Source organism: Xiphias gladius, chromosome 14 (assembly GCF_016859285.1).
Source record: "Xiphias gladius isolate SHS-SW01 ecotype Sanya breed wild chromosome 14, ASM1685928v1, whole genome shotgun sequence".
In the NCBI taxonomy this organism is placed as follows: Eukaryota; Metazoa; Chordata; class Actinopteri; order Istiophoriformes; family Xiphiidae; genus Xiphias; species Xiphias gladius.
Window position 1 is genome coordinate 13,221,501 of NC_053413.1, and position 25,834 is coordinate 13,247,334.

Below are 25,834 nucleotides of genomic sequence, written 5' to 3' on the forward strand. Positions count from 1 at the left end.
TTTCCTGCAGATGGTAGTGTCACACGGGTATTTCATATGTTGTCACCTCCTGGCAAATAAACATTAACTGCTACCAACTGCTACCAGACCATGCTCATCCCATTCCATGGTCTGTTGTTGAAACGTGGTCTGCAGCTAGCCGTGTGGCTCACACCGGCAGTCACACTACAGAGCCCTTGCCATTCATCACTGAGAGTACAGCGGTGTGAACAAGAGCAGGGAGAACCTGAACTTTAAGTCGAACCTTTGGTTAAGGTGATTTATGGGCTGCAAGGGCACCGTTCACAAGAGTTGGTTCCTCCGAGACAAAGTGGTGCCTGAACTGTTGTGCTGCCTCCCTCCGAGACGCTAAGCTCGCAGCCTCCTCTGATAGCAGCTCATAGAAGGAAGTGCATCAATTACCATTCTAGCGCCTTAATGTACTGTATATCCCTCCATTTCACGATCGTTTAACTGTAATCAACTGTAATTCTCTACGTAAACTTGGGCAGTAAGAGCTTTCCTGCCTGCAGTCTTTCATGGCTCCCCTATTTTACAGCCAAGCCACCATTTTGCTCAAAAACAATCAGGTATCTCAGAAGAACCAGAGCACTTCAGAGTCTCGTCATCCATTTCCAATACCACTTGAGAGGGACTACTCTTATTACGAAATCATAGGCATAACGTCGAGGTCGGTTTGGTGGCTCAGTGCACCAAGATGCGACGTGCTCCACGTCTACGACCCGGCCTAAGCTGAGCAGCAACCATGCAACGAGCCCCAGAAAACCCACACAGGGGCCAAAGAGGTAATAACGCTACGAACCCTCACGTGGGCTAACCTGCAATGGGCCCATGTAGGCTCTCTGTGGGAAAACCCAACGCTATGCTGCCCACAGAAAATATTTTCGGGTGTCCTGAGGGTGTAATGTCATGATGGGCCCTGCATGAGCAAACCCACACAGGGCCCACAGGGGATTAATATGAGCTTGTCCCTGCCCACGTCATCCACAGTAAACCTACAGTGGACCTGTAGGTGAGTGCTTCTTTTTGTACACTTGCTTATTAAGTTGCTTTCCGTAGGAGGTAGAAAGGGAGGGAAAACAAAAAATCAGGGGAACAAATTGGAGCAGCAGAACCTCGTGACCTCAATGGAAATGAAGCAGGTTGATGCAACACATGGCAAAGAGCAACTGTGAGAAATTCTGTGAGAGATTGAAGACAAAAAAAAGGTTTTCTCCACACTTTCAGCTGCTCAAGGTGAGCGTGTTTAAGTCGAGACTAACCCAGTCTCCCAGCATGAACTGTATATTGTAGGCTATGTTTGCCGCCGCATCAAAATTATGTAACCCTCAGCATATTGGCAACAGTTAAGGTAGAATCATTTCAGCGATGGCAAGTGGAGGAGCTATAAAACAAGTCCGGCTCTAGCTTTTAGCTGCACGCGTGGATGCGTGTAGTGGAGAAAAACAACGACGTTTCTTTGATGCTGAATCCGGTGAGACCCACGCGGACACTCGGGATTAGAGATGCGGAGAATAATTTGCCAGAGATTCCTCTGCATAGTGGAGGCACTATCACAGACCACGTGAGAGTAATATTCAATGACGGTCCCCGACAGACCGGTTCATCTCCGCTCCTGACATGGACTCTTGGACACTCTATACTCTCAGCCTCCAAGGAACGGACGTGGAGGGAGGGCGATACTCTGTCTGAATGTAACCTTTAATCTTTGGCCGTTTTCTGTTTCTTTTTCTCTTCTTTTTGTTTGCTTTCTTCCACACACACACACACACACACACACACACACACACACACACACACCTCTCTCTCTCTCTCTCCCTCTCTCCTTCTTCTCTCCTCCACAAGCCTCACACAGTTAGAGGGGGGTGGGGATATGGCTTGGCCGTGCATCAGCAGAGTGTGCTGCCTGGCTCGCTTCTGGAACCAGTTCGACAAGTCGGACCTCTCCGTCCCGCTCACCATCCAGAACTACTCGGACATCGCCGAGCAGGAGGTGCGGTCCGTCACCAAACAGGTCTCCGCCTCGGAGCGCGCACCGGGGAACAACTACTCAGCGCCGGACCCGCGTGGCGCCGGCTCCCCTCAGGCGCCCACAGATGGCCCGGGGACCCGAGGCTCATTTAGGGCGAAGAGGGAGCCCACCTACAAGCCCCGGGAGGGGTACCACCCGCCCGGAGTGCCGTTCCCCAGCGTTACCCAATACAAGCAGGATTTCAAACCCTGGCCCATTCCCAAGAAGGAGAATTTCCCTTGGATTAGTGACGGGGGCAGCAGGGCGGGCAGTGTTTCGGAAAGCCCGGTGAACAGTAACCACAGCCAGGCACAGCCGGGGGAGAGAGAGGAGCGGGGCAGGGGGCAGAGGTGGGTTGAGCAGCAGGTGACGGAGGAGAGCAAGACCAGCTCCTACAGGTAGGACATGCCGTTCTCTTTGACTTGTTTCGGCACCTGTCGCTGTCCCCTGCCACCCGGAGCAGTCGGGAACGCTTTGATGCTTATCTAGATGCGTTTTATTAATAGGAAAATTGAACGACTTCAAGGGTCGACCCAGCAAGCCTGCATGACGATGGGGGTCATCAATAATTCTCTTACATATTTCATACTCATCTATGGGAGAGCTCAAGTATGAATATTTGATGTTTTGCATTTTATTTGAGGTATGTGGGCAGGAAGTCAAGTATGTGCTTCTCAACCTTTCTGGCTTGTGACCAGAGAAGAAACATTTTTTTTTAAAACAGACTTTTAATCATGGACTTTTAATCATGGGTCAAGCTCTAAAAACACTTCAAGTAATGCAGCTCGATAGGGTCTTTCATTACACCCTCCAGGTCTGGTGAATGGCCACTTTTTAAACTTAACATCACCACTTTTGGCTCACCACAAAGGCTTTCTGTTAAAAATTTCCAAGATAACGAAGCGAAGCGCTCGCCAAGACAGGTTAACGGATCTTCAGGGGTAAAATCGGTATAGGGCCCCTCTAACTCACACTTGCCCCGAGGCACCACTTCAGAAACAAGCCAGATACAAACTTTTGCCTGTACTGAGCCTCTTTCAGCCTCTGATGCATTTGTCCTCCTCCAGGCAAGAGTACAGGCCGTGGACAGGGGTGAAACCGGCCAAAAGTGCAAGGAAACATCCTCCAGCTCAATACTCCAGCCCAGGGACAGAGGCCACCCACGTCCTGCGTGAGACCAGCTACCAGGCTGCCTACAGCGGGGACGTCCACAGGTCCATAGGGCTGCATCAGGGGGAGCACATAATCCCGTCTGCTGCCTCCAATGTACAACCTGCTGCTGTCCCCCAGCCCATCCCCACTGCCAGCTCGCCCAGTCCCTCCAGCCTCCAGCAGAGCGTCCCACCTGAGAGGACTGAGCCCAGTGGAACGACCAAGGGAGAGGTGAGCAAAGACCTCTTGAACAACAAAGACTGTTGTTCAAAAGGTGTATTTGCACCACGTTAAACCGAAAATCCAGTGTCAGTCATTCAGCTGGAGGAGTGATGTTATATACTTGAGCTGCAGGGTCAACAAGTTCATTAAAAGAGCTGCAGCATGTTCCTCCTGAAAGTCATCTTCACTCCTCTCCCTGGTGGCCTGTTGCTGTTGAGGCGTCTCAGAAAAGTGATACAGCATTCTGTCCCTAAGCAGCTCAAAGTGACCCAGCTGTTTAAAACAGGCCATGTACTGTGTTAGGTAACACTCTGCTGGTGCTACACTCATTACTTTGACCTCAATAGAACAGGCTCGATGAGAACAAAGAAGAAAAATGGGTAATTCTTCCAGCTGTGCTCCATTTTGGTCAGAAAATAAAACAAACCTCTAATTTTTTGAAGTTACTTTTTGTGCAGTATGGAGGAAAGGACACTGACTGCAAAGGACAGCTGTTCTTTTACAAAACACAAAACAAAAACATATTTGATTAAATGTCCTGATTTTGTCATTCATATCCAAAATTGGAATTTGGCTTATTTTTAAATACATGTTAATTTTAATGTCAAGCAGGTGTGGCCACAATGGAAAAAATTTTTTTTTTTTTAAATATTTTTTCAATGTTTTGCCAGTGACAAAGTGACAACATTTAAAGATTCACCCAAATGTTCACACAGTTGTACATTTTGTACAATCTTTCTGCTCAGGTCAGCTGTCGTACGACAGTTTTTGGGAATCTCCAGAGGTTTAGTGCCATCCCCCTTCCCCACCCACACCACTCGGTGCCATCTGCCAGAGGAGAGCTGGGGCTCGGCTGGGCTGGGCTGGGCCGGGTCGGGCCGGGTCAGCCTGGTTTGTCTCTTTGCGCACTGTGCAGCAACAGATGCCCCAGTAAAATCTCACACTGAAAGGTATCAGGGAAGGTTAGGAAATGTGTTTTTGTGGTCGTTTTTTGAGTTTCAGGAAGCAAAGATTATTGCAGGAGAGGAAGAACTAGATGACGTTCTGGTTATTTGCATAATTGTCTGAATAAAGACTGCCCTAGTAAGCCGTTATGTCCCCTCAGTATCCTGTTTGATGGTGATGGAGGTCGAAGTGAGAGATGTCAATGGCAGGACACAGACTCTATTAATAACACTGGCCCAGTTGGAGTGAGAGTTCACGCCACATTGAAGAGGGATGTGCTGCCAGCAGTGTGTTCGGGACTGAGCACTGCAGTCAATATTACACACACACACACACACACACACACACACACACACACACACACGTATGCATACATGTACATTGTGCAGGTTTTCAGAGTTCAGGCGTGTCATCAGCCATACCAAAATCTGTCAGAGCAACAAAGACCAGCCCAGCAGCAAATCGAGTTGATTTTAGATAATCCAGTCCAGTCACCACCGGCCCGATCAATGCCAACTCATTACTGACTCACCAGACCCATGCATAGGTGTCTGACCAAGCCTTACACATCCCACTCCAGTATGCATGACACTGGGTCATGGTGCTCCGCTGGTATTTGTCTGTGAGCGCCTTCTCATTTTTTGATACCATTCTGTAAAATACACGACTACACCAAACTGCTCGACAGAGAGACTGGCTCTGTCTATTCATCAAGAGATGTAATGGTTAAGTCTCAAATAAGCTGCTGGAATCAAAATAACTCTGCTCTTGACGATAAAGGAGTTGAGCAGCCATGAAATTTTCATTATTGCTCAAATCAATCTATCAAATGATGTGCTCCCCCACCTACAACTGATAAAATCCATCTGTAATTTTATGACATGCAGCAGACAATTGACCGATTAGAGCACACTGAGCGCTTTGTGATCAGAGAGCTGTGTTTTCTTGAACTCACTGAACTCAAAAACCTAATTTAAAAAATCCCAGTGAGAGGCTGTTGTGAGCTGTCACATGAGAGAATGAAACTCTGTTAAACCTGAAGCCCAGTTTGTCCGGCTTGTTTGGCTTAAATGAGCACAGCTCTGAACAGTGTCTGTGTGTCTGTGTGTGTGTGTGTGTGTGTCTGTGTCTGTGTGTGTGTGTGTGTGTGTGTGTGTGTGTGTGTCTGTGTGTTAGGAATCAGGCCCCGGCAACTGCAACACAAGGCCAACAGATTTATGAGGATGTGCTGTTTAATCCGCAGTGTGTGTCACGGATGAGCGAGACAAAACCGCTGAATGGGGAACACATTTGCAGAGTGGAAACCTCAGCAGGAAACTCTACCTATGACAGATTCTTGGTTGTTTTAGAGGCAGCTTAGAGGTAGCTGCCCCCTGAGATTTGGGATTGGGCTCCCCGAGCTCACGGACAACCCTCGAGCCTAACTTCTGAATAAAATGTACAACAGTGCTGTGTTCTCACATGGCAGTGACACAGACCGTCACTGTTGGAGGGATGGGAATGCTGCTCACGGTGGCTTTAAACTGCACGGAGAGGTTTAGACAGCCTCCATGGACAATTCCGCCTAAAAATTCCCTTTCCTACTACACCCTTTTCCCCCACTTCTCTCTCCAGTTACCCAGGGGCAGGGCCAGAGGGCTGAAAGCACTGCCCCTGGGTCAGAAGTTGATAGGGTGCTGGCTTGTTAGAATCATGGCTGGATACTGAACAGGCCAACTGTGCGCAAGCCTGTGGGCCCCCCCAGATTGAACCTCTGTAGTAGGTAACTGTCAACATTTCTCGATGGACGGTCAATCAAACAACTACAAAGCGATGCTAAAAGGACTACTAAGAGATATAAAATGACTATGAAGAGATGTAAAACAGCTAAAAAAGGGACACAAATATCTAAAGAGAGACACAAAATGACTACAAACAATACAGGCTGTAGTCGTTTTGAGGCTCTTTCAGTTCTTGCTTCTAAATACAGTATATGTGGGGAGGGGTGTGTGTGTGTGTGTGTGTGTGTGTGTGTGTGGGGGCATTGTCTCAAAAACTGCACTGTAACCTATTTTGAGTTAGAAATAGTAGCTATTTATTGAAATGATATCACATACCACATAGAATATTTTGCAGTTGTTTATTTGTTGTTATTCCACTGATTTGAATGGACCACATTCAAATGTCCCTAAACTTGCCCCTGCAGGTACCTCCCTCATTCCTTCATCCATTGTTTTGCTCTCTCCCCCTCACATCTAATTCCCCAATGCCAGACTCTCTCTCCTGTTTTTCTCTGCCCTCTTTTTTCACTTGGACCTCTTCCCTTTTCCCACGCTGCCCAGGACTACAGCAAAGTGTCCTGTGCCAAATTTGCAGGACGCTGGCACGGAGGGGAGGTTGGGGATTGCTTTAAGAGCAGGGGAAAGGCAAAAGGAGGCTGAGAGGGAAAGAGACAAGTACAGGAAAAAAGATGAGGAGAGAGGAATGAGATGCAGCATGAGATAGATAGGTGATAGAGAGCCAGAAGCGGGGGAGGGGGCCAGGGTACAACATTTGATGGATTATCTGTTAAAGTGCGACATTGCACCGGGTTGCAGTCTTCTTTGCTACCAATCTAATTTAGGAGAGAGGCAGACGTGGCTGCTACACAGGACGGTGTGTGTGCGTGTGGTTTGGGGGGGTACATTCACACACTGATTCGACTTGCTGAACAACATGTACTGCCTTCCCTGCCGCCCGCAGCGCTGTATAGTCACATTCAAAGCGCTGTTGGGACAGCGATCAGACAGTCTCTCCAAAGACTGTCTGGTAGAAGCTGCCCTACTCCACGGCAAGGCAAGTAAATTGAAAATACTGTAGCTTGGCCCATTTTCATTGACAGTTCCAATGATTGCTAGAAAGAATAGAATCGGGGCGACTTCTCGCTGTTACGGGACATTTATTTATTTGCCATAGCCCAGACAGATTCTGGCCAGGCTTTGAGATAAGCTGTCATCAGCAGAACAGAGCAGCACAAAGCAGGAAATAGCAATACAGTCCAGGCTGCTCATTCCCTGATGCTTTCTGACGGCACAGACCAACCAGTCTCCTCTCATTTAATGGGTCCGGTGTGAGCACCAGGGCTGCTGCCCTCTCTGGACTTATCTCTCTGATCAACTTAAAAGCTGCTCTTATTCCTCTCTCTCTCTCTCTCTCTCTCGTCTCAGGAACATCTGGTGAGGACCAAGCTCCCTCCGAACCCGTCTGCTGTTTTTCAAAGTGGATCGAGGGTCTTCAACATCTGACAGCTGCTCCGATTTTCAACCATTCCACTTTGCTCGTTTTCAGTTTTAAGGAATCAACAGGGGAATGTTTTCGGTCCATTCCACAACATAAGAATCTATGCAAGGGAATTTAGTGTCGTGGATCCTGTGGCGCTGCAGCGTCAGTATCCCAAGTGGAGATAGACAGATAGATAGATAGATGCCCCCCTTTTACACTCCTCCCTGCCCCGTTGCTATGGAAATGAATATGCATGAAACAAAATAGTTTTGAAACAAGCTTTTTTTCCGTGTCGCGGTAATAGATGCACAAGAAACTGGCTGCTGTGTGTTTGTATGTGTGACTTTGTGCGTGTGTGCACCTGCTGATTTGTCCTTTTATTGTACATGTTGAGTCTGCTCCAATAATGAAAGACAAGGTGTTCGCTTAGAGTACTATGTTGCCCTTTGGTGTTGCTAGAAATCTGCTCGAAAATAAGTTATTTCCTCAGTATTCAATAAGTTTACTATTTTGGGAAAGTACTTTTCGGTCTCTTATTTTGTAAATCTATTGTTGAACAACAAGAGCAAGTATATAATGTAAGTGAAATGACAATAAAAGAATATTAAGTTCTTAGCACTTTCTATCAGATGTCACTTGGCATTTATTCTCAGCTGAATTTTTTTATAGCATCACACTGTTCTGGGTGGTATTACTTATGTATGAATAGAGTAGTGATTGCAATTGACTGCTATTATTCCAAAGGTCAGGTAATGTGAAAGCAGATGTACAAAAAAAGTGTCACTATTTTTTCAAAATAACAATTTGGGCTAAAGTATAATTAGGGCAATAACCGGATACTAATGCTGAAGTATATATATTTTGTTATGTACCGCTAGTGGTATTTAGCTATGCCGATAGTTTTGTTTTATTTGACCAGGTTCGAGACTTCTACTTCCAACAAATGCATCAGAGGTGATTGGAATTTTGTTTGAGGTTTCACAGCATTGAAATGTCATTTAAAGGACTAAGTTTATGGGAGTGCTTTTGGTACATATGCTCATTTGCTTTCTTTCCATAAATTAGATGAGAAGATTGACACCGTGTCATGTGTGTACCGTAAGTATGTTGCAAAAGCAAGAAAGTGGCTAGCTTAGCTTAGCATAAGGACTGAAAGCAGAGGGAAACAGCTAGCCTGGCTCTGTCCAGATTAAGAAAATCAACGTATCAGCACCTCACTAATTAAAATATTGCGAAATGGAATATTTTAATTAGTGAGGTGTCAGTATTGTTTTTACATTGCTGTTTGTAGTTTGTGGTTTAAAGGTAAGTTACATGCTCCATTTCATGGTGAAACACAGTTCATCCATTCACCCAGCACTTCAGCGCAGTCTCTCTGCTGGTGAGATAGTCACAGCGCCTGGTTGTTGTCTGCCAAGAATTACTACTATGTTTTATGTAGAGTGGCATCGATCTTTTCATATAACTCTCAGCATGAAGTGAATATTTACATTTCCCAAAATAATGAACTATTACTTTCAAATAGTAGAATTCACCATCATCTCCTTCAAGAAATAATGGTGCTGTAGTCTGGATAATCCCAAAAACCTATCCATCCACAGTTTACATAGGGACTACTAGTTTTGTACACAGTGTTTCCAGTGGAACCTGTTCACAGTGAGATTTGAGGATTATCTAAACTAGCACCGATGCTGTTTCTGGAAAGATAAATATTAGTCTCCATCTCGTTTATATTGGAGTGGTGGCAGAAATCTCATAGACCGATATTTTAAAACCTGGCAAACTAAAACCAAAACTATCTGCATGTCAACATAACACTAAAGGTTAAGTCATAAAATGTGTTTTTATGTAATTGAGGTGAACTGGCCCTTTAACATTTGAGTTAGAGGTGCCACTATCCCTGATTAGTTAAGAGATTCTTCAGTTCATTGTCCACAACTCATCCTGACTGTGTTTATCAAAAAACAAAACAAATAAACATGTTCAACACAAGTCAGGATTGCAAGAAATAATTCAACCATAGTTTTTCTTTGTTTATTACAAGAATATTGATTATATTTTTGGTTTGCACTGAAAACATGAAAATGCAATGTTTGGGCATCTACTACACTAATTTGGTTTAACAGGCATCACAACCATTCGGCCCAAACACCTCCACTCGTCCTATCATCCACACCGTTAAGAAAATGCAAAGCTCCACCAACAGAATTACCAGCAGAACATCAGCCAACAAAACATACATGAGCGCTCACTTACTGTCAAATTCATTAACTCGCTTATTCTCACACACACTCTCTCTCACCCACACACACCCACACACACCCACACACACCCACACCCACACACACACACACACACACACACACACACACACACACGCGCGCGCGCGCACACACAAAAACTGTTAGGGCATTGCTGTTCGCAGATGTTGATATTAGATATAAAAATAAAACAGGATTTGAAAACACCATCTATTTCATATTGGTCATATACACTGTGTACATTACATGATAGATACATTATAGTTGTTAAACTGAACACTTAAAAGCACTTCATCGGGCTATCAAAGCTGGTTCATGAAGGAGAGAAGATACATATTGAGACTGGCGTCTTGAATTCATAATAACAGAACTATTTGTTCATTAGACTATCAACTGTATCTGGACATGGGATTTGTGACATAATCTGTCTGCATCTTAAAAATATGAAACATGAATCTCTTCTGAAGAGTCTTAGAAAACAGTCACTTCCTGCATGTTTGTATTATTATTGTATTTGTATGTACCTCTGCCAGGTAACACTGAAATGTATCAAAGGATGCTCATAATGGCAAATAATCGGTTACCATTGCGATGACACTTTTGGAAGAATCTCTTTGTTGCGTTTCTTAAAGTACCCTCCAGACATTACTATCAATTTGACTGATAGAGAATGCAGACACTCAGATGTTCATCAGCATTTCCAACTTGCCGTAAATCTGTGGTTCACATCTGCTGGTAAACCGAATCTTGCTCCCAGTTCTGGGGACTTGACAGCAGGATTAAGAATGAAGGAGGGGACAGCTGTCTGATTTTTTTTTATTTAGACCTTTAAGTCACCCAGGCTTCATTTCCCCGACAACTGGCTTGCTGCCTGGCAGGAAACACTTCATCATTTAAATAATCTTGTTACCAGGTAAGCGAGAGCGCAACAGCCTCAAAATCAAATAACATGATTCCCACAATGCTGCTTCTCTCGATACATTAGGACTAAAATGTTACAATAAACCCGCAGTATTAAAAACATCTGTTAATCTGCTGCTGTGAGAAGCAAGCTGAGCCCTTCTATGATCAAGTTAATGAATACAGTACATTAGTCATTACTGCACAACCTGAGGCAACAGGACCACATCCAGGTGTGAATATCCACACAGTGGAGCTGTCGGTTCAAAGAGTAGCGTCTCTCTGTCATAACCAGCAGTTCAGACAGTCCTCACATCTCTGTAGGTGTCAGTCAATGTCAGTCTCCTTGTCCTCAGTTGTCCTTAGCCAGGTAACCCATGTGTGTGTTGGTGAGGAAGTCACAGGTGGGGACGCTACTGACTGCCTGGTGGATGTTCATGGCTGTGATCTCTCTGGGAGCCCTGCAAACCCCAGTGTACCCGTATTAGGAATTTCAGCATGGCACCACACACAGGAAATATGTTTCAGACTGCCTGGGACATCAGTGGTTGGCTTCTGAATATTTATGACTGTTTGTCATTAAATGCTTTGTTGAGTCTTCAGCTCTGAATCAGTGTACAGGTCTGTTATGTAAGTTCAGCTGCTGTCTTACATAATGTAAATGGCACAAAACACACAAAATACTCGGCAGGAAAGTACAGTAGAATTAAAAGCTTAAAATGATGGGTTCCCAAATAAATAAATAAATCATTTTTTTTCCTTTTTTTTTAAAGCTGCAACTCCTTGGTTTCTGCATGCAGATGTTAAGGTAAGATGGTCATAAAGATGGCAGATCTTACCAGTATTTGCAGAGTAATTTAAAGGCACAAAGCACACACTGCTGTGTTTGTAAAATGCTTGTAAGTAAATTTATCTTTGAGTAATCCTTTTTTTTTTTTACTGCTGATAATAATAGTAAACATCATTGAAATGATAATAACAGTAATTATAATTACTTTTATGTCTTTGGTAAGTGTTCTTGTTGGGGGTTGCGCAGCCACTGGATCACTTTATGTTATCCTTTAACCAAATCTTTAAAAGGATAAGACTAGTATTATTCCATATCTCTATTATTGTCAACAAAGCCCATGAAAAAACCAAAAATGCATTTGTCCGTCTCTCTATATCAAAACAAATTTAATTGTAAATAGTGTATTTGTTTGGGACTATTTTCAACTGCAGATTAATACTCATGTCGCACTCTAGCAAGTATTCACAGCAGCAGGACAGTGTATGTGGGGGTGACTCGAAAAGAAACTACAAAATATATATTGCAATCCTTATATATATCCCACAGAGTATATGGACATTATTTTACCAAATATACAAAATTTAAACATTATTCTGACATTTAAAATTATTATTACAATTAAAATTTCTGAAAATCTGTGGTTCAATAATGTTCTGAAACGATTGTTATGGTATATTGATTCAAGACAATTTATTACTTTTGCTGTAAAAAATAATATGAGTAGCAAACTGGTAGTTTGGAAAAGCTCTAGATACAATATAACGCATGATGTTAAAAATGGAGCACTAAGCAGGTTGCATTTTAGAGAGCGGGGGGGGGGGGGGCAAAAAAACAGAGGCTGACCTGTTCTGCGGGGATTTGGCGTAGGCCCCAGCCAGAGCTTCTCTCAGGATGTCACTGGCAAACTGTTCTGTAGCCTGCAGTGTAGACAGACAAACAGACAGACACACAGACGCATACAAGCACGGACAGACACAGACACAGACACAGACGCACAAACAGACATCATTAGTCACAAAGAAACCCACTCTCTCATATGGTACAAGGTGAAACCTGCAATATTGTGCTGGTGTATATCTCATGCATATTGTAAATTCATCATTCGAGTCAAGGTTATGTCGAGGTAATGATGAGCTACTGTTAATGGCCAACTTTTTTCTTCCTGTTCTGGCCTATAACGTGACCAACCTTCAGAATCATGGCTTCAGTTACTGGAGCAAACACATTCTTCTCCACCTCGACTGGCTGGAAGGTTACCCCGATCTGAGAGAGACACAGGAGTCATCACATAAAAATGGACAAAGTGGTGCAGCGTTGTGTCATTTAAGCAGCACGTATTTCTACTTCTACAAAGTCAGAGAAGTTCCTGACCTGCTGAGCTGTTTCACTGACGAACTGGGTGGACATGCAGGGGCCCAGGAAGAACTTGGGCTCTGTGTCATCTTCTTGCTCCTCCTCTTTGACCTTTAGTTTCTGGCAGGGTGGAGTCACGGTGACGATGTCGACTATTTCGTCATCTGCCTCCTCTGGTTCAGTCTTCAGCAGAGCTTGCATCTGCTCCAGCCGCAACACCAGCTCGTCACAGCTACTCAGGGTAGATGGGCACTCTGCGGACACATCCACGTGTACATTTAACACGCCATTTCACAAGCAGCAGCATCGGCAGCGAACCAGAAACAAACTGCTTCAGTATTTCAATCGGAGAGCAGATTCTTGATGTTTGGCTGTGTGTTTATAGCAAAGCTGAAAAATGTCAGATTGCTTTTGAAAAATATTGGCTCATTTTACACGCTCTACATTCTGACAATTATAAATCAAGATATTTCTGCATGGAGAGACGAGGAGAACACAAACACAAATTATCATATTGTCTGGCTCAGGTGAGTGTGTGACTCACTGAGCTAGGCAGCCTCGTCTCTCACCCTTTAGGAACAAGAGACAGAATTAATGAGAACTCCCTGTAAATACAACAACATAACTGAACAAAAACAGAGGCTGCCCTCACACACAACTAGAATGCAAACACATTACTGAACCAACTGGTAACTGCAGAAGCACTACACCCACACATGCAACACTGAAGAGAAAATATCAATCTACTCTGAGCTGCTGAAAACACAGAAGAGTAGACTGTGAAATCCCAAAAACAAGCCAAACTCATTGATCCTCCTTCAGAAGCTATGCACACCAAAAACACACACACACACACACACACACACACACACACACACACACACACACACACACACACACACACACACAAACACACACACACACACACACACACACACACACACACACACACACACACACACACACACACACACACAGAAACTCACAGAAACTCACAGAAACTCACCAGGCTCATTATCTATCTGTGTGAGAATGTCCTCGATGGACTCGTCGTCATTCTTGCGTTGGGGCTCGAGGTCAGGTGGCGTGTAGCCCCTCTGTCGGCACCACTGCACCACCTCCCTGGTCTTTGGAGGAGTGAGGGCCTGCAGGCGGGGCGAGCGGTCCAGCACGTCCTGGACAACCCGCTTCACTGCCACTGCTCGCTGAAGCTACACAGAGACATGCCAGAGTAAATGGACTGAACTTATATGGCGCTTTTCTAGTCTTATGGACTATATGCCACATTCACCAATTCACACATTTCATATTCATACATACATTTCTATACATACACACACACTCACACCGATGATACATCGGGGGCAATTTTTGGGATTCAGTATCTTGCCCAAGGACACTTCACACCACCGACTTTCCGGTTAGTGGAAGACCCGCTCTACCTCCTGAGCCACAGCCCCCACCGGCTGTTATGTAAAACTGTACAGTAGTAGTATTGTACAGGCCTAAAAGCCCTAAAATCCATAGATTGACACAGATGAACATTTTGTGGCTGCCAAGACTTGATATGCATAAATTTGGGCACATACAATCTCTCCAGTCCAGTATATAGTAACTTGCAGCCTATCTTCCCCTGTCTTTGTACTGTATAATGATGTGCTTTGAATCCCCCGTCTTCTTAATAGATTAGTGACCTGTAGATATAAATATCCATGTCTGGGCTTGTGTGAGAGCCTTTTATAGTTGTACAGACAGAGAACAAACAGCGAAAACATGGGCTGGTCTGTATGAGCTATTGATGAACCCATTAGGAAGAGGTCAGAGGAGAAAGCCAGGCAGAGACACAACTCTGACCAGATAGATATGAAGACATGAGGCAAACAGAAAGCTCGCTGAATCAGGACTGAGCACCAAGACAGATTACACAGGGAACAAAACTGAAAACAGTGCAAATTAGCACTGACACTATAGACACCCTCACCATGGAGCCTGGAGCATAAGAGCTAGTGACTGGGAGCTTTCAGTCTTGAGATATTAACACAGTTAAATCAAACCTTTACTGAGGGAAATTACTCTGCATACAGAGCAGTTAAATGTATTGAATATAAAACATAATCATGGCAAAAACAAGTGACCCTCCTTTTTCTTTATAAATGTATTTTTTGGGGGGCATTTTTTGGAATGACATGCACCACATGGATCCACCACCTGGGAGTCAAACCGGGGACTCACTACGCAGAGTATTAACACCCATGTGGTATGAGGCCTAACCACTCAGCTAATGGCTCACGCCTGCTTTCTCTTTTTGAACCATAGCAAAGACGCAGCCAATAAAGTGTTACAAATGTGTTAAGTACATTCAATTATTTTCATGTTTTCATGCAAAATGGTAAGATATATTGTCTATATCTGTTTTTCCCTACAAAATTATTTTCACAACTAATGAACATTTTCACTGCCCTCACAGGACTTCGACTGTACTGAGGCTGTACAGCATTAAATTTGAATTTTAACCCTTTAACCCTCATTTCATTAGGCGCACAAACAAAGAACACAAAGTCACCTCTGATGCTCTGCGCTTGCCAATATTCCAGGAATAATACTGTTCTGTTGAAGAGGCACAGAATGGATGCGAGTCTTCAGCTAAACAAACAAACAACAAACAAAACCCAAAATATTAGCTCTCAGTCTGTTTTTATATATGTACTTGGTTTTTAAGCATAACAAATGGAAGACAAGCTCACTTACTCTTGTCTGGCACAATCAGAGGGAAGTTCTTCACCACAGCTGTCAGCAGCTGCATCATGGTCTCTATGTGCTCAGTGCTGAGGAGAAGACAATCACAAGTGTCAAGTGTAGCATGAGGAAAAAATAAAATCACAGCACAGGCAGCCAGGAAGAGAGAGTGTTATTAAAACCCTTCATTAACATTCCAGTAGATACGTGATACCTTTAATAAATGAAGCGGCACTAATCTTCACCGAGAAGTTAGTTCAAGCGAGTCAAAAATGGATGTTAACACTTAAGTAGTAAAATAAATATATATAAAAAGACTGTTACACTCAGTGATGACTCACTCAGCGCATAGAAAAATCTGTTTCTGCACTCGGACCTTTTCTCTAAAGAAACAAGAAATTATTTGTCTTTCTAGGATTTACTAATGTACTGTAAGTGAAAGCAGCATCGTGACGTGTTCTCACACATACTTGATGAGGTCATGCATAGAGTTATCCGCTCCTTGTTCCTGCTTGACAGTGGTAGCTGTAGAGGTAACATGGACCGAAGTGGGGACAGGAGCCGTCACCGGGGGTGATGGACCAGCTGTGACAGCTGTGCCAGCACCTGGCTCTGTCTTCACTGTGGCAGCAGAGAGAGAGAAAGATTCATCTCATTAAAGTCACACTATGAGTCTGACACAAACAGAGAAAAGACAATGATGAGAAGAAGGTACGGGGAAGTACAATGTCCGAGATGGTTATTAAACCTTAGTATTTTGAGGACCGACCAAAACAGTCTATAGCACTTAGCACTCAAAACTGTTACTTACTGAATACTGGTGACAAATACTACGTCAGATTCTTGTCTACTTACCTACTCTCTATCATCAGATACTGACAGATTTTAAATATAAGTTGAATATTTTTACAGTCTAAATTATTCAATTCTTTGTATTAAACACTGATGCATTTGAGTTTAATCTTAACATAAGTTGCTAAATTAAAATAAAAAGGGTTTCTGTACAAAAATGTGTTACTCAGTAAAACAAGTTATCAAAAAAGTATCCTTTCTGTATCAGTACCAAAACTCAGGTGTCATACTATCACTAATATAGAAAAATTTCAAGTGATACCCACAACTAACTATAGAAAATGGAGGTTGGGAATAAAAGCGGGAAGGGATAAGAGATGAGGGGAGAGTGGGTGGAGTGGGGATGGACCCCTCTCACCTTGTGCCAGAGGCAGGGCAAGGGAGGGGGAGGCTTGGATGGCAGGACTTGGGGAGGCTCCAGCTCCAGCTGCTCCAGGGGTGGTGGAAGAGGAGGAGGAGGGAGTAGTGGAGACTGGGCCTTTAGACACTACTATACAGAGAAGAAAACAATCACTCAGGATGGATCAATGGGCCATTAGGCAAATAGGCTGAACAGTTAGATGAAAAATGAGAGGGGAGGAAGATGGGTCTTACAGAAGAGAGAGAGAGAATCTATGGTAATTTTGAGTGTCCACCACAAATCACCCTATGCACTCATATGTATGGGCAAAATCAACTCAGCTCAGAAAGACAAACTGAATAAAGCTGCTGTTTGCTACTATATTCTTACACTCCTAGACTAATTTGAGAGAACATTTAGAAGAATAACATACTTAAATCAACATTTTTTCTCCAGAAACTTGTTGGAAAAGATGTGGCACACTGACAAAGCATCAATATCAAAGCAGCTTCATGTTTTATTCAAATACCATTGCTACTTCCTTTTAGCTACTTTGAGAAGTGATCATTTTGATGTGAGCACCCAGTCTTTTTATCTGGAATACACACTTGTTATCTTTTTTTTGTCATAAAAGATACCTTACCTTTCCCAACAGGCATGAGTATGGTCTGTAGCCCTCCAGACCCAGTGCCAACCCCCAGCTGTTTGAGCTGGTTGGCAGGGATGGTTAAGACTGTCTGCTGAGAGCTGGAACCTCCAGAGTGAATCTTCAGCATACCTGGACAGAACACAATGCATTCAATATGGAGATCAATATATTAGTTCAAATAATTTAAATTGTACACACATTCAAACCAGGGAATTAATGTCGTGTGAGGTTTCTCTCTACCTACCTGAGAGAGTTGCACCACTCTTCCCTCCTGTGGCTGCCATCCCGCTGACTAATGACGCTGCAGTGACCAATGATGTGCCGCTGCTTTTCGGGACACCCACCACAGTCCCCACTCCTGCACTCTTGGACATGCTGATGACGGGCATATTGGCAATGCCTTTGGCAACTGTTACCACAGCTCCAGTTGAACCCGTAGCACTCTTTGTCATTGTGGCAGAGTTTCCAGCACCCTTGACCAAAGTTGTCAAAGCCGTCTTCGACAAACTGCCGCCTGCAGCAGCACTGGCGCTCTTAGCTGCACTGATTACTGCTGCTTGGTTGGCTGCCACAAGGAGCGAGTGGTGCTGAGAGGCAGATTTCCCGCCTTCAGCAGCCTGTATGGAACACAAAGAAACACAGCTGTTAACCAGGAAATAAACAGAAACATTTTAAATTCTTTCAATGTCTATGTCTGTAAACTCAGCCAAAGATTGAAAAGATGCTCATGAAGTCTCGAAGTCTACTATAGTGTGTATACCATGTTTCCATATACAAACACAGCCAAATTACATTTGAAACTTTTCAGATTTGTTTGGGTGACAACTTTCATTTGCACACTTAAAAATACTTTATAAAGGCGAGGTGTGGAAAATTTTTTTACACGGCGACACATCTCACTTCCTTCGCAGTTACACAACAGTGAATGTGTAAATGATATGGTAATTATTTATGTGAAAATCCATTTAGAACTACACATTAGTGTTTATAAGGGAGAGTGTGAGTGCTGAAAAATTAAATTCCCCGTGGTTAGACTTTAGAGTTAGTGTTAACTGTCTTTTCTCAACTTTTTGTTAGAGAAAAGACAGATTTTGTTTTCCAATGTCGTGCAACTCCGAGAGTGAGCTGTGCCGATCAGGTCACTGGTTTTATGGAATTCTGAGAGACAAAAGAGTCAGTTTCTCACATGGGGAGTTCTCATAATTCAATTAACAGTCCCGAAAGAGCAGTTTTTCCAAAATAGGAAAATGCACTGATGAGTCCCTCTTCTGTGTTTGCATCCACATCACCAGAGCAGTGATTATTTTTTCTCTGTTTGGTACATACTGCATACATATTTGTTTCTCGGTGTTTGAGCCTCTAGGAAGTCCTTTTGTGTGTTTCCATCTCTCAAGTTAATGAGGCCACTGACTCTGAGGCTGTAATCACCAAAACCCAGACCGCTGCTTAGGGCTCCTCACACTCTCTGCTCTCTCTTACAAATACAGAGCTGACTTTGCTACTGCACTCACACTGGATCGCTCCTGTTTTCCATGTATTCATACTGCAGCGGCAAATACTACATTTCTAGAGCATTTACCCTGCTTGTACAAAATTTTAAAAACAATCAAAATTCATCAACAGGGGTTATTCCTTATACAAAAGCATCTACCTGCTTGTTACATACAGAGCCACTGCAATAAAGTATATACTTTATTTCACAATGAAAATAATCCTCAAATCACAAAAAAAACTATTCAAACCAATTACACTGGTAATAGGGAAATTAAATTAAATATGTTATATAAATCTGGATTTGGTGGTCATTTAACTAGTGAGGAGATCTGGGCTACTTGAAAACAACGCAATTAATTTGCAAGCATTAAAAAACATTTCAAATCCATTTTTAATGTAACAGCTGTTTGGTTTGAAATTACATTTCAAAGAACAGCTGTCAGGCAGAATAAAAGAGAAAAATGTGACTACTGTGGAACTAGCCTGTTGTTGGCTGCCTGCTGCTGCAGCACTAACAGAGCTAGGGGTGGAGCTAGCAGCAGTGATGACTCCGCCTGTCATCCTCAATGTGGTCGTCCCCGGCTTGGACAAGTGGCCTGCTGCCGCCGCTGTTACCGTCTTAACAGAGCCATCCGACAACTTCACCTGCGCACCCTGGGAGCCTCCTACCACCTGTCAGTCATAGAAAAACTTTTACAAGACTTATAACAACAATCAACATGAACATACTAAAACTGTCAAGGAAGCAAATGAGGTGTCAGAAAATTCAAATCACGGTAAATCAATACAAAATCCAAAGTAAATTTTCTTTCCAGACTTTGACAAAACCACACAGTACAACCTTTTCCTACTGTGAACTTTGTTAAGCATATTCATTAAAAACCTCAACGAAAATATACCTCACAGCACACAATTACCTGCACTGGTTGTATTAAACAGAATGCTGATACTACTTTTAATACCAACTCTGCAAATAGCCACACCATATTTTCAGGAAGTGCAAAGTAGTTAGAAATGAAAACGGCTAATGTTCTGTTATATAAAGTGAGACAGATTAACTGCATTAGGAGACTTCACCAACTCCAGTCCAGCAGCACCAGCTGTTGCCTGGAAAAGTTTTTCACTGTCACAACCAGCCACTCACTGACACACTGGATGGAACAAGCGGACATTTGCACAATAATGTTTTCAAATATCTGTATGGACGGTTGGAAATGCTGCAGACTACCTTAAAAACATGCAGTTTTTATACTATTTTAATTTGACTCGAACTACACTGCTCCATGCTTAAAATACTTTAAGTATCCGAAATGGCTTTTTTCTTTAGAGAAAATTGACATCAGAGAACTCAGCTAATTTATTGACACAGGGAAGCAAGGACAGCCTTTTAGGACTGAGGTGAATAAGCCATAATTACTGCTCAGATCTCTGTCAAAAGCACAATCATTAGTTCAAACCTGACAATCAGGGAACACTCACAGAACCCATTGAAACTGTGTGACAGCTAAGTCTAGTATACCTTTACTAAACTAATGTGCACATGTCACATCCAAGTCACTTTGTCAGTGTACTTTGCAATAGTTTGAAAATAAACCACTTTTTATTAAAACTCAGCCAAAAACAACAATTAAACAAGAAAGCCTTTCAAAAATCAGTTTAGTTATCAACTCTGAGGTTAAATACGAATGTAGTGTCAAACTGGAAGTATAATGTGGTCACACACTGCCGAGTTAAAAGGTTAGCAGGCTCAGGTAACATAAAGATGGTGGTCAACAGTAAGAATGAAGTCAAAGGAAAAAAAAAGAAGAAAAAAAAAAAAAAAGAGATATTTCAGTGAAAGGGATAACGGGACAGCCAGGGGTGCTCTGTAGGGATAAAAGTGTTTGCAAACACCAAAGTGGGCATTCAGATGCAAACATTTTAAAACTGTAGTAATCATTTACTGGATCCTTAGTGAATACTACCCCACAAACTAGTCAGTTAATATAAGATACTGCTTGTAGCTCTAAACTGTATCAAACCCAGGCTGTCAGTGTGAGAAAGTTTAGGGACAGAAACATAGCCATGGTTACTACAACAGCTTCCACTACGGTCAAATCAGGATACAGTAAAATCCTGCCCTCAGACATGTCCCACATACTCACCTGAGCCAAAATGGCCGCCTTCTGTCCAGCAGTTACCCGGATGGCCTGCTGGGTAACAGCTGCTGGAGATGATGCCGAGTGACCTGCCGAACTGGAACCCCCCTGCTTCCCTGAACCCTGCGCCGGCTGACCAACCAGAAACGTACCCTGGGATAAATGGACAAACAGAGTTAGGGTGGTGGTGAAGCAATCCAACAACATATTACTTTGATTAAATGCAAAGTCAATGGAATTGTCAGTCTAAATTCAGCTAGGTAAACCATACAGCATTAACAAAGAGACAAAACAGGGTACTGTCCCACTTTTAAACCAATCTTAGGGCAAAGATTAACATGCAACCCATATAACACTATACTGCATGATATGATGACTCTAATCATGTAAAATGCTTCTACTGCCTCAGCTGTTACATTTTTTATGTATCATAATAGCTTACATAAAATTCAATTAACTTTCTCAGGGAAATATACACAATAAATTTGAGCCTTAGAAACCTTTACCTTGAAGACGAATCACTAGTAGGAAACACGACCCAGATCCTTACTTTAAACTTAAGTGTAAACCTCAGAGCATGCCAGCAAAGAAATACTAATGCTCTAATACACAAATATAAGATTCCGCAACAACACAAAAGACATCAAAGAGAAAATTTTGACACCAGAGTATGCATGTCTCTAAGTTTTGTATTATAGCATAAATACATTTCCACCCACCTGTGGGGTCTGTTTGAGGATATAGGATGTGTAGGAGAGGTTGGAAGGTAGACTGCTTGAAGAGGAAGAGGAGGAGGATGTCTGAGAGCCCCCAGCGCCTGCTGACGAGCTGCTCTGGGACTGCTGACCTAAATTACAGCCACATACACAGCAGTCTCAAATCTGATAAACAATCCTGTTATTCTTTATCCCAAATTATAGATCATCTTCTATTCACTAATATGAGTAATGTCAAATAAATACAAGCATATTTATGATAAATGATTCCAAAGCAGAGCAATAAAGAGTAATGTTTACTGCTATGAAATTCATACTTTAGATAATATATGGAATCCTGCTAAATTTCTTTAATCTCACTGAGATTTGACAGCAAGTGCGTTGTGTGAGGGATTCTAGTTCACAGTACACATTAATAACTCTGCAGAAATAAACAGATGACTATGACTGACTCAATATCCAGAAGGTAGTGCAAAGCCAAAATCTGTAAAATCTGTAACTGCCACCAGCGTGGCAAGTTGTGGAGTGACTTCAGAAGTGGGTTTCTTACTTTTTCCCAAACTTTATGACGAGCTGAAAGCAATACTATTTTTAATACAGCTCTCTGCAACTTGAGCCATGGAGGAGAATGTCAGGGCGAAAGGGTTTTGGCTGCGAGACTAACCCCGTATACTCAGTCACCTACACAATCAAGTATTTATTTCAGTTGCAACCAAACCCGTTCTTAAAGTTACCCCATCTAGACTCCCATGTATGAAACATGAAAACACACCAAGTTTTTTTATTTAAAAACTAGCTATATATGATATTACATGCATACTTAGAAATAATGCGTAGTGTTTAGTGAGAAGCTGAACTATTCTCAGACTTCCCACACTCACTTGGACATCAAATTACCATATATGGGCCAGATTGAAGAAAATGATTCCTTTTCCTGTAAACTACATTTTTTAAGTGGCAGCTGTATTATGTTTGCAAAGTTGATATTTAGGTAATCACAACATGTGTTTTCCTTGAATAAACAAGTATCTTTTTGTGCTACAGTTGTGTTTGTAGCCCTCATAAAAACTAAACTAGTGATTTTTTACCCGTCTGTCTATGGCATGTCTGCTAAAGTAAATCAGCCCCTTCAAGTGTTTAATAAGAGCAACCTCATCTAAATGAGCTGTCTGCTGGCTCATGTTATGTGTTTTGCTTTCACAAACTCACAGTGTCATGGAGCGTCATGTTAGAAGTTAGAAGTCCAAAAAGACATTTTAACTGCCCTATGTAACTTAATTTAACTGCTAATAGTCAAAGAAGCTCTTTCACTGGTCTTAATACCCTAAATTTCCAAGAGCTTGACAGGAGTCTGTCAAGTAGGTGCCTGAAAAACAGAATGAAGAAGGGAGGTGGCATGGCTAAATGACTATTAACTTTCACTAAGTTCCTTTGCCAATATCTGCATTTAAAAGGATTAATACAGGATGCAACATGTCTCACTTGCACTGGAGGCTCGGAGGATAGCTCCCTGTGGGATGAGAAGCAGCTTTCCTTTCCCTGATGGGTTCTTACTGTTGGTGGTCAGGTAGAGCTTGGTGCCTGGAGGCAAATTGGCCAGATTGGCCAGGTTGTTGGCTGGCAGCTGAAGAGTAGCCATCACTATGGACATATAAAGGCAGACAGAAAAATCAATTCTTCACATTTTTATGAGATTATATTGCAAATTTTGGTATAGGAAAATGTATATTGTTGTCCTCTAGGCTTATTATAAATATAATAGATTTCAAATAAGATTTTGGTACAAGCGCTATGTATTCTACTGCATTTTATAACACTGTAATCAGACAAAGATATTCCCTAAGCAAATTATGTCACTACGCAAATAATGACATACGATGTATAGTTTCATATTCTGCAGATGCCTATTAATCTATTGTGAAGGTCAAAGTCTTAATTAGGACAATTACAATATAAGTTGTGCAGCCCTGGCATCATGTATGTATTTGTGTCTGTGTGTGAACACTGACCTCCACTCTTGCCACTTGAACCACCAGCTGTCTTGGCAGCAGCTTGCTGACCAGAGACTCCACTGGCTCCACTAACAATGGCCTTAGCGACTCCCTGAGCCAAAACTTGCTTTCCACCCATCACCTTGGAAACGGAGGGGTTGCCCTTGGCGACCAGAATCTGTCCACTGCTAATAGCCACCTGTTTGACTGCGGACTGAAGTGTTGAGCTAACAGGAATACCTAACATCTAGAAATAAGAGAAGTGCCAAATTTACCAGTTGAATGACAGTAACTTTTTGATAACACATGTATAACACTATTAACATGTAAATTATTGGTATGTTTCTGTGTGTGGGTATACGCAACAGAGACTAACCTTGTTAGTTGTGGCCCCTGTGGCCCCTCCTGCCTGTTTCTGGGCTGACACAGATATCATGTGACCTCCTTTCACTGCGACAAACTGGTGTGCTGCTGTAGCCGCAGGTTGCTGCTGGCTGGTTACTGTGGAAACCATCTGCTGCTGTGTTGAAACTTCCCCCGGCTCTTGCTTGATGATAACCTGCACAAGAGATGAGTGCACATGGAGAGAAGTATTGTAACAGGAAGGCCCCAATGCATTGAAATCACAACAGGTTTTAGATTTTGCAGCTATTTGGTATAAATGTTTAATCTCTAATTAAAAAAAAACAAAAAACAAAATCATGATCAATAGGATAAATTTTAACTGTATATTAAGATCCCCTTATTCTTTTTCAACAAGATACAGATAGCAAGGCAGTGAGAAGAGATTTGTTGCTTAGAATAGATTTTTGAAAATCAGTCTCATCATTTAATCATCAAAGAGATGTTTTTATATTCCCCGTCTGTCCCCATCTGCCCTAGGCTTTAGTACTGAAAACTGTAGAACCTGAGCCAATGAGAGTACCACGATGATAAAACAGAAGTATTAAAAGAAATCATATTTTATTCTTTGTGGATGGTGATGGGATGATGAGCGTGTGGGAGTGGGAGGATTTTAAAGTGGGGTATTGACACACTGAGTGAAACAGAACTGTGCATTTCTCTCTGCAAAGCTCCCCGCACACTCTCCCATCTTCAGAGTGATGTCCTACTTAAATAGCTTGCCAAGGCACTCACATCTGCTGAAGATAGCATCCTGGCCTACTATTAATACCACACTGCTTTGTTAAAGATACAGATACTACAGACACAGACTATGTTCTCAGAGGGAGGGGACAGATCAGGTAGAAGAGATGATTTACTTTGTACGAATTCATTGTTAAAGGGTGAAACCCTTAAGACTATAGACTCACCTTCACGCCTGAGGAGAGGAAGGTGCCAGTGTGAACTTTAGGGGCTGGAGAGCGAGTGCCTTGAGCCGCAGACTGCTTGGCTGAGGGGCTTCCTGTGGAGTGAATTACACACACAAACACACACAATAGGTTATGGAATAGATGACTGTACTGATGATGGCTCACTGCAGTTCCTGCCATTCCTTCCACAGACATCAAGGTGATTGTGGTGCGAGGTGAGAGTTTGTCAGGGTTGCTCAGTGTGGGTGTTGAAAGTGAGCACTGCTAAAGTTTCGCTCCTTACCCACTGCATTAAAATTTGTTTTATCCCAGGATTGGTGAATGAGCTACAACACCCACATCAACCTCATCCAGCCTGATAAAACATTACTTAATAGCCCTCCAACCCTGCTGCCAGATCCGGTCGAGCTGTGCATTTTTTGAGGAAGTGTGGGAGTGGCTGAGTGGGCGAGAAAGAGTGAGCAATGTAAGGGAATGAGCTCCTAATTGGAATATGAATTCAAACTGCTGATGGGAGGAAATTAATACAACAGCCATGGTGATGTAAGATGACTCTGCTCCATGATGGGGTGACACACACGAAAGTGCACATTTGCTTTCTCTCATATTTGCAGATAACTGCACACCTTGTTCATGTTCGCCAACACATACAAAATTTGTTGTGAGTGTGGGGTCTCATCCACCTAATCTGGCCATGAAAGACAGCACCTCAGTCACCATGGTAACCTCAC

At 42.8% G+C, this 25,834-nt stretch overlaps 2 protein-coding genes across 5 annotated transcripts in view; one reads left to right on the plus strand and one right to left on the minus strand.

The window, feature by feature from the left end:
• Positions 1-1,780: 1,780 nt before the first annotated feature.
• yeats2 (YEATS domain containing 2) overlaps positions 1,781-25,834 on the minus strand; it is a 31,591-nt gene continuing 7,537 nt past the window's right edge. For 3 of the 4 annotated variants that reach the window (XM_040144131.1, XM_040144135.1, XM_040144134.1), the window contains exons 13-30: positions 25,104-25,195; positions 24,167-24,349; positions 23,809-24,037; positions 23,282-23,440; positions 21,803-21,930; positions 21,090-21,236; positions 19,429-19,617; positions 17,696-18,068; positions 17,446-17,580; positions 16,821-16,952; positions 16,081-16,231; positions 15,623-15,699; positions 15,438-15,517; positions 13,881-14,085; positions 12,893-13,128; positions 12,710-12,784; positions 12,365-12,438; positions 9,930-11,192 (exon numbers count right to left, since the gene is read on the minus strand). In XM_040144131.1, coding sequence (XP_040000065.1) covers positions 11,084-11,192; positions 12,365-12,438; positions 12,710-12,784; positions 12,893-13,128; positions 13,881-14,085; positions 15,438-15,517; positions 15,623-15,699; positions 16,081-16,231; positions 16,821-16,952; positions 17,446-17,580; positions 17,696-18,068; positions 19,429-19,617; positions 21,090-21,236; positions 21,803-21,930; positions 23,282-23,440; positions 23,809-24,037; positions 24,167-24,349; positions 25,104-25,195 — 2,774 coding nt within the window. In that variant the 3' untranslated portion in view covers positions 9,930-11,083. Of the gene's footprint in view, positions 1,801-9,929; positions 11,193-12,364; positions 12,439-12,709; positions 12,785-12,892; positions 13,129-13,880; positions 14,086-15,437; positions 15,518-15,622; positions 15,700-16,080; positions 16,232-16,820; positions 16,953-17,445; positions 17,581-17,695; positions 18,069-19,428; positions 19,618-21,089; positions 21,237-21,802; positions 21,931-23,281; positions 23,441-23,808; positions 24,038-24,166; positions 24,350-25,103; positions 25,196-25,834 lie in introns of those variants that run through there. The other variant, XR_005708792.1, reaches the window with a different exon arrangement.
• On the plus strand, positions 1,874-7,767 carry map6d1 (MAP6 domain containing 1). The gene is made up of 3 exons (XM_040143753.1): positions 1,874-2,409; positions 3,079-3,394; positions 7,516-7,767. Exons 1-3 carry the CDS (start codon positions 1,874-1,876, stop codon positions 7,591-7,593), a joined length of 930 nt encoding a protein of 309 aa, XP_039999687.1. The 3' UTR covers positions 7,594-7,767.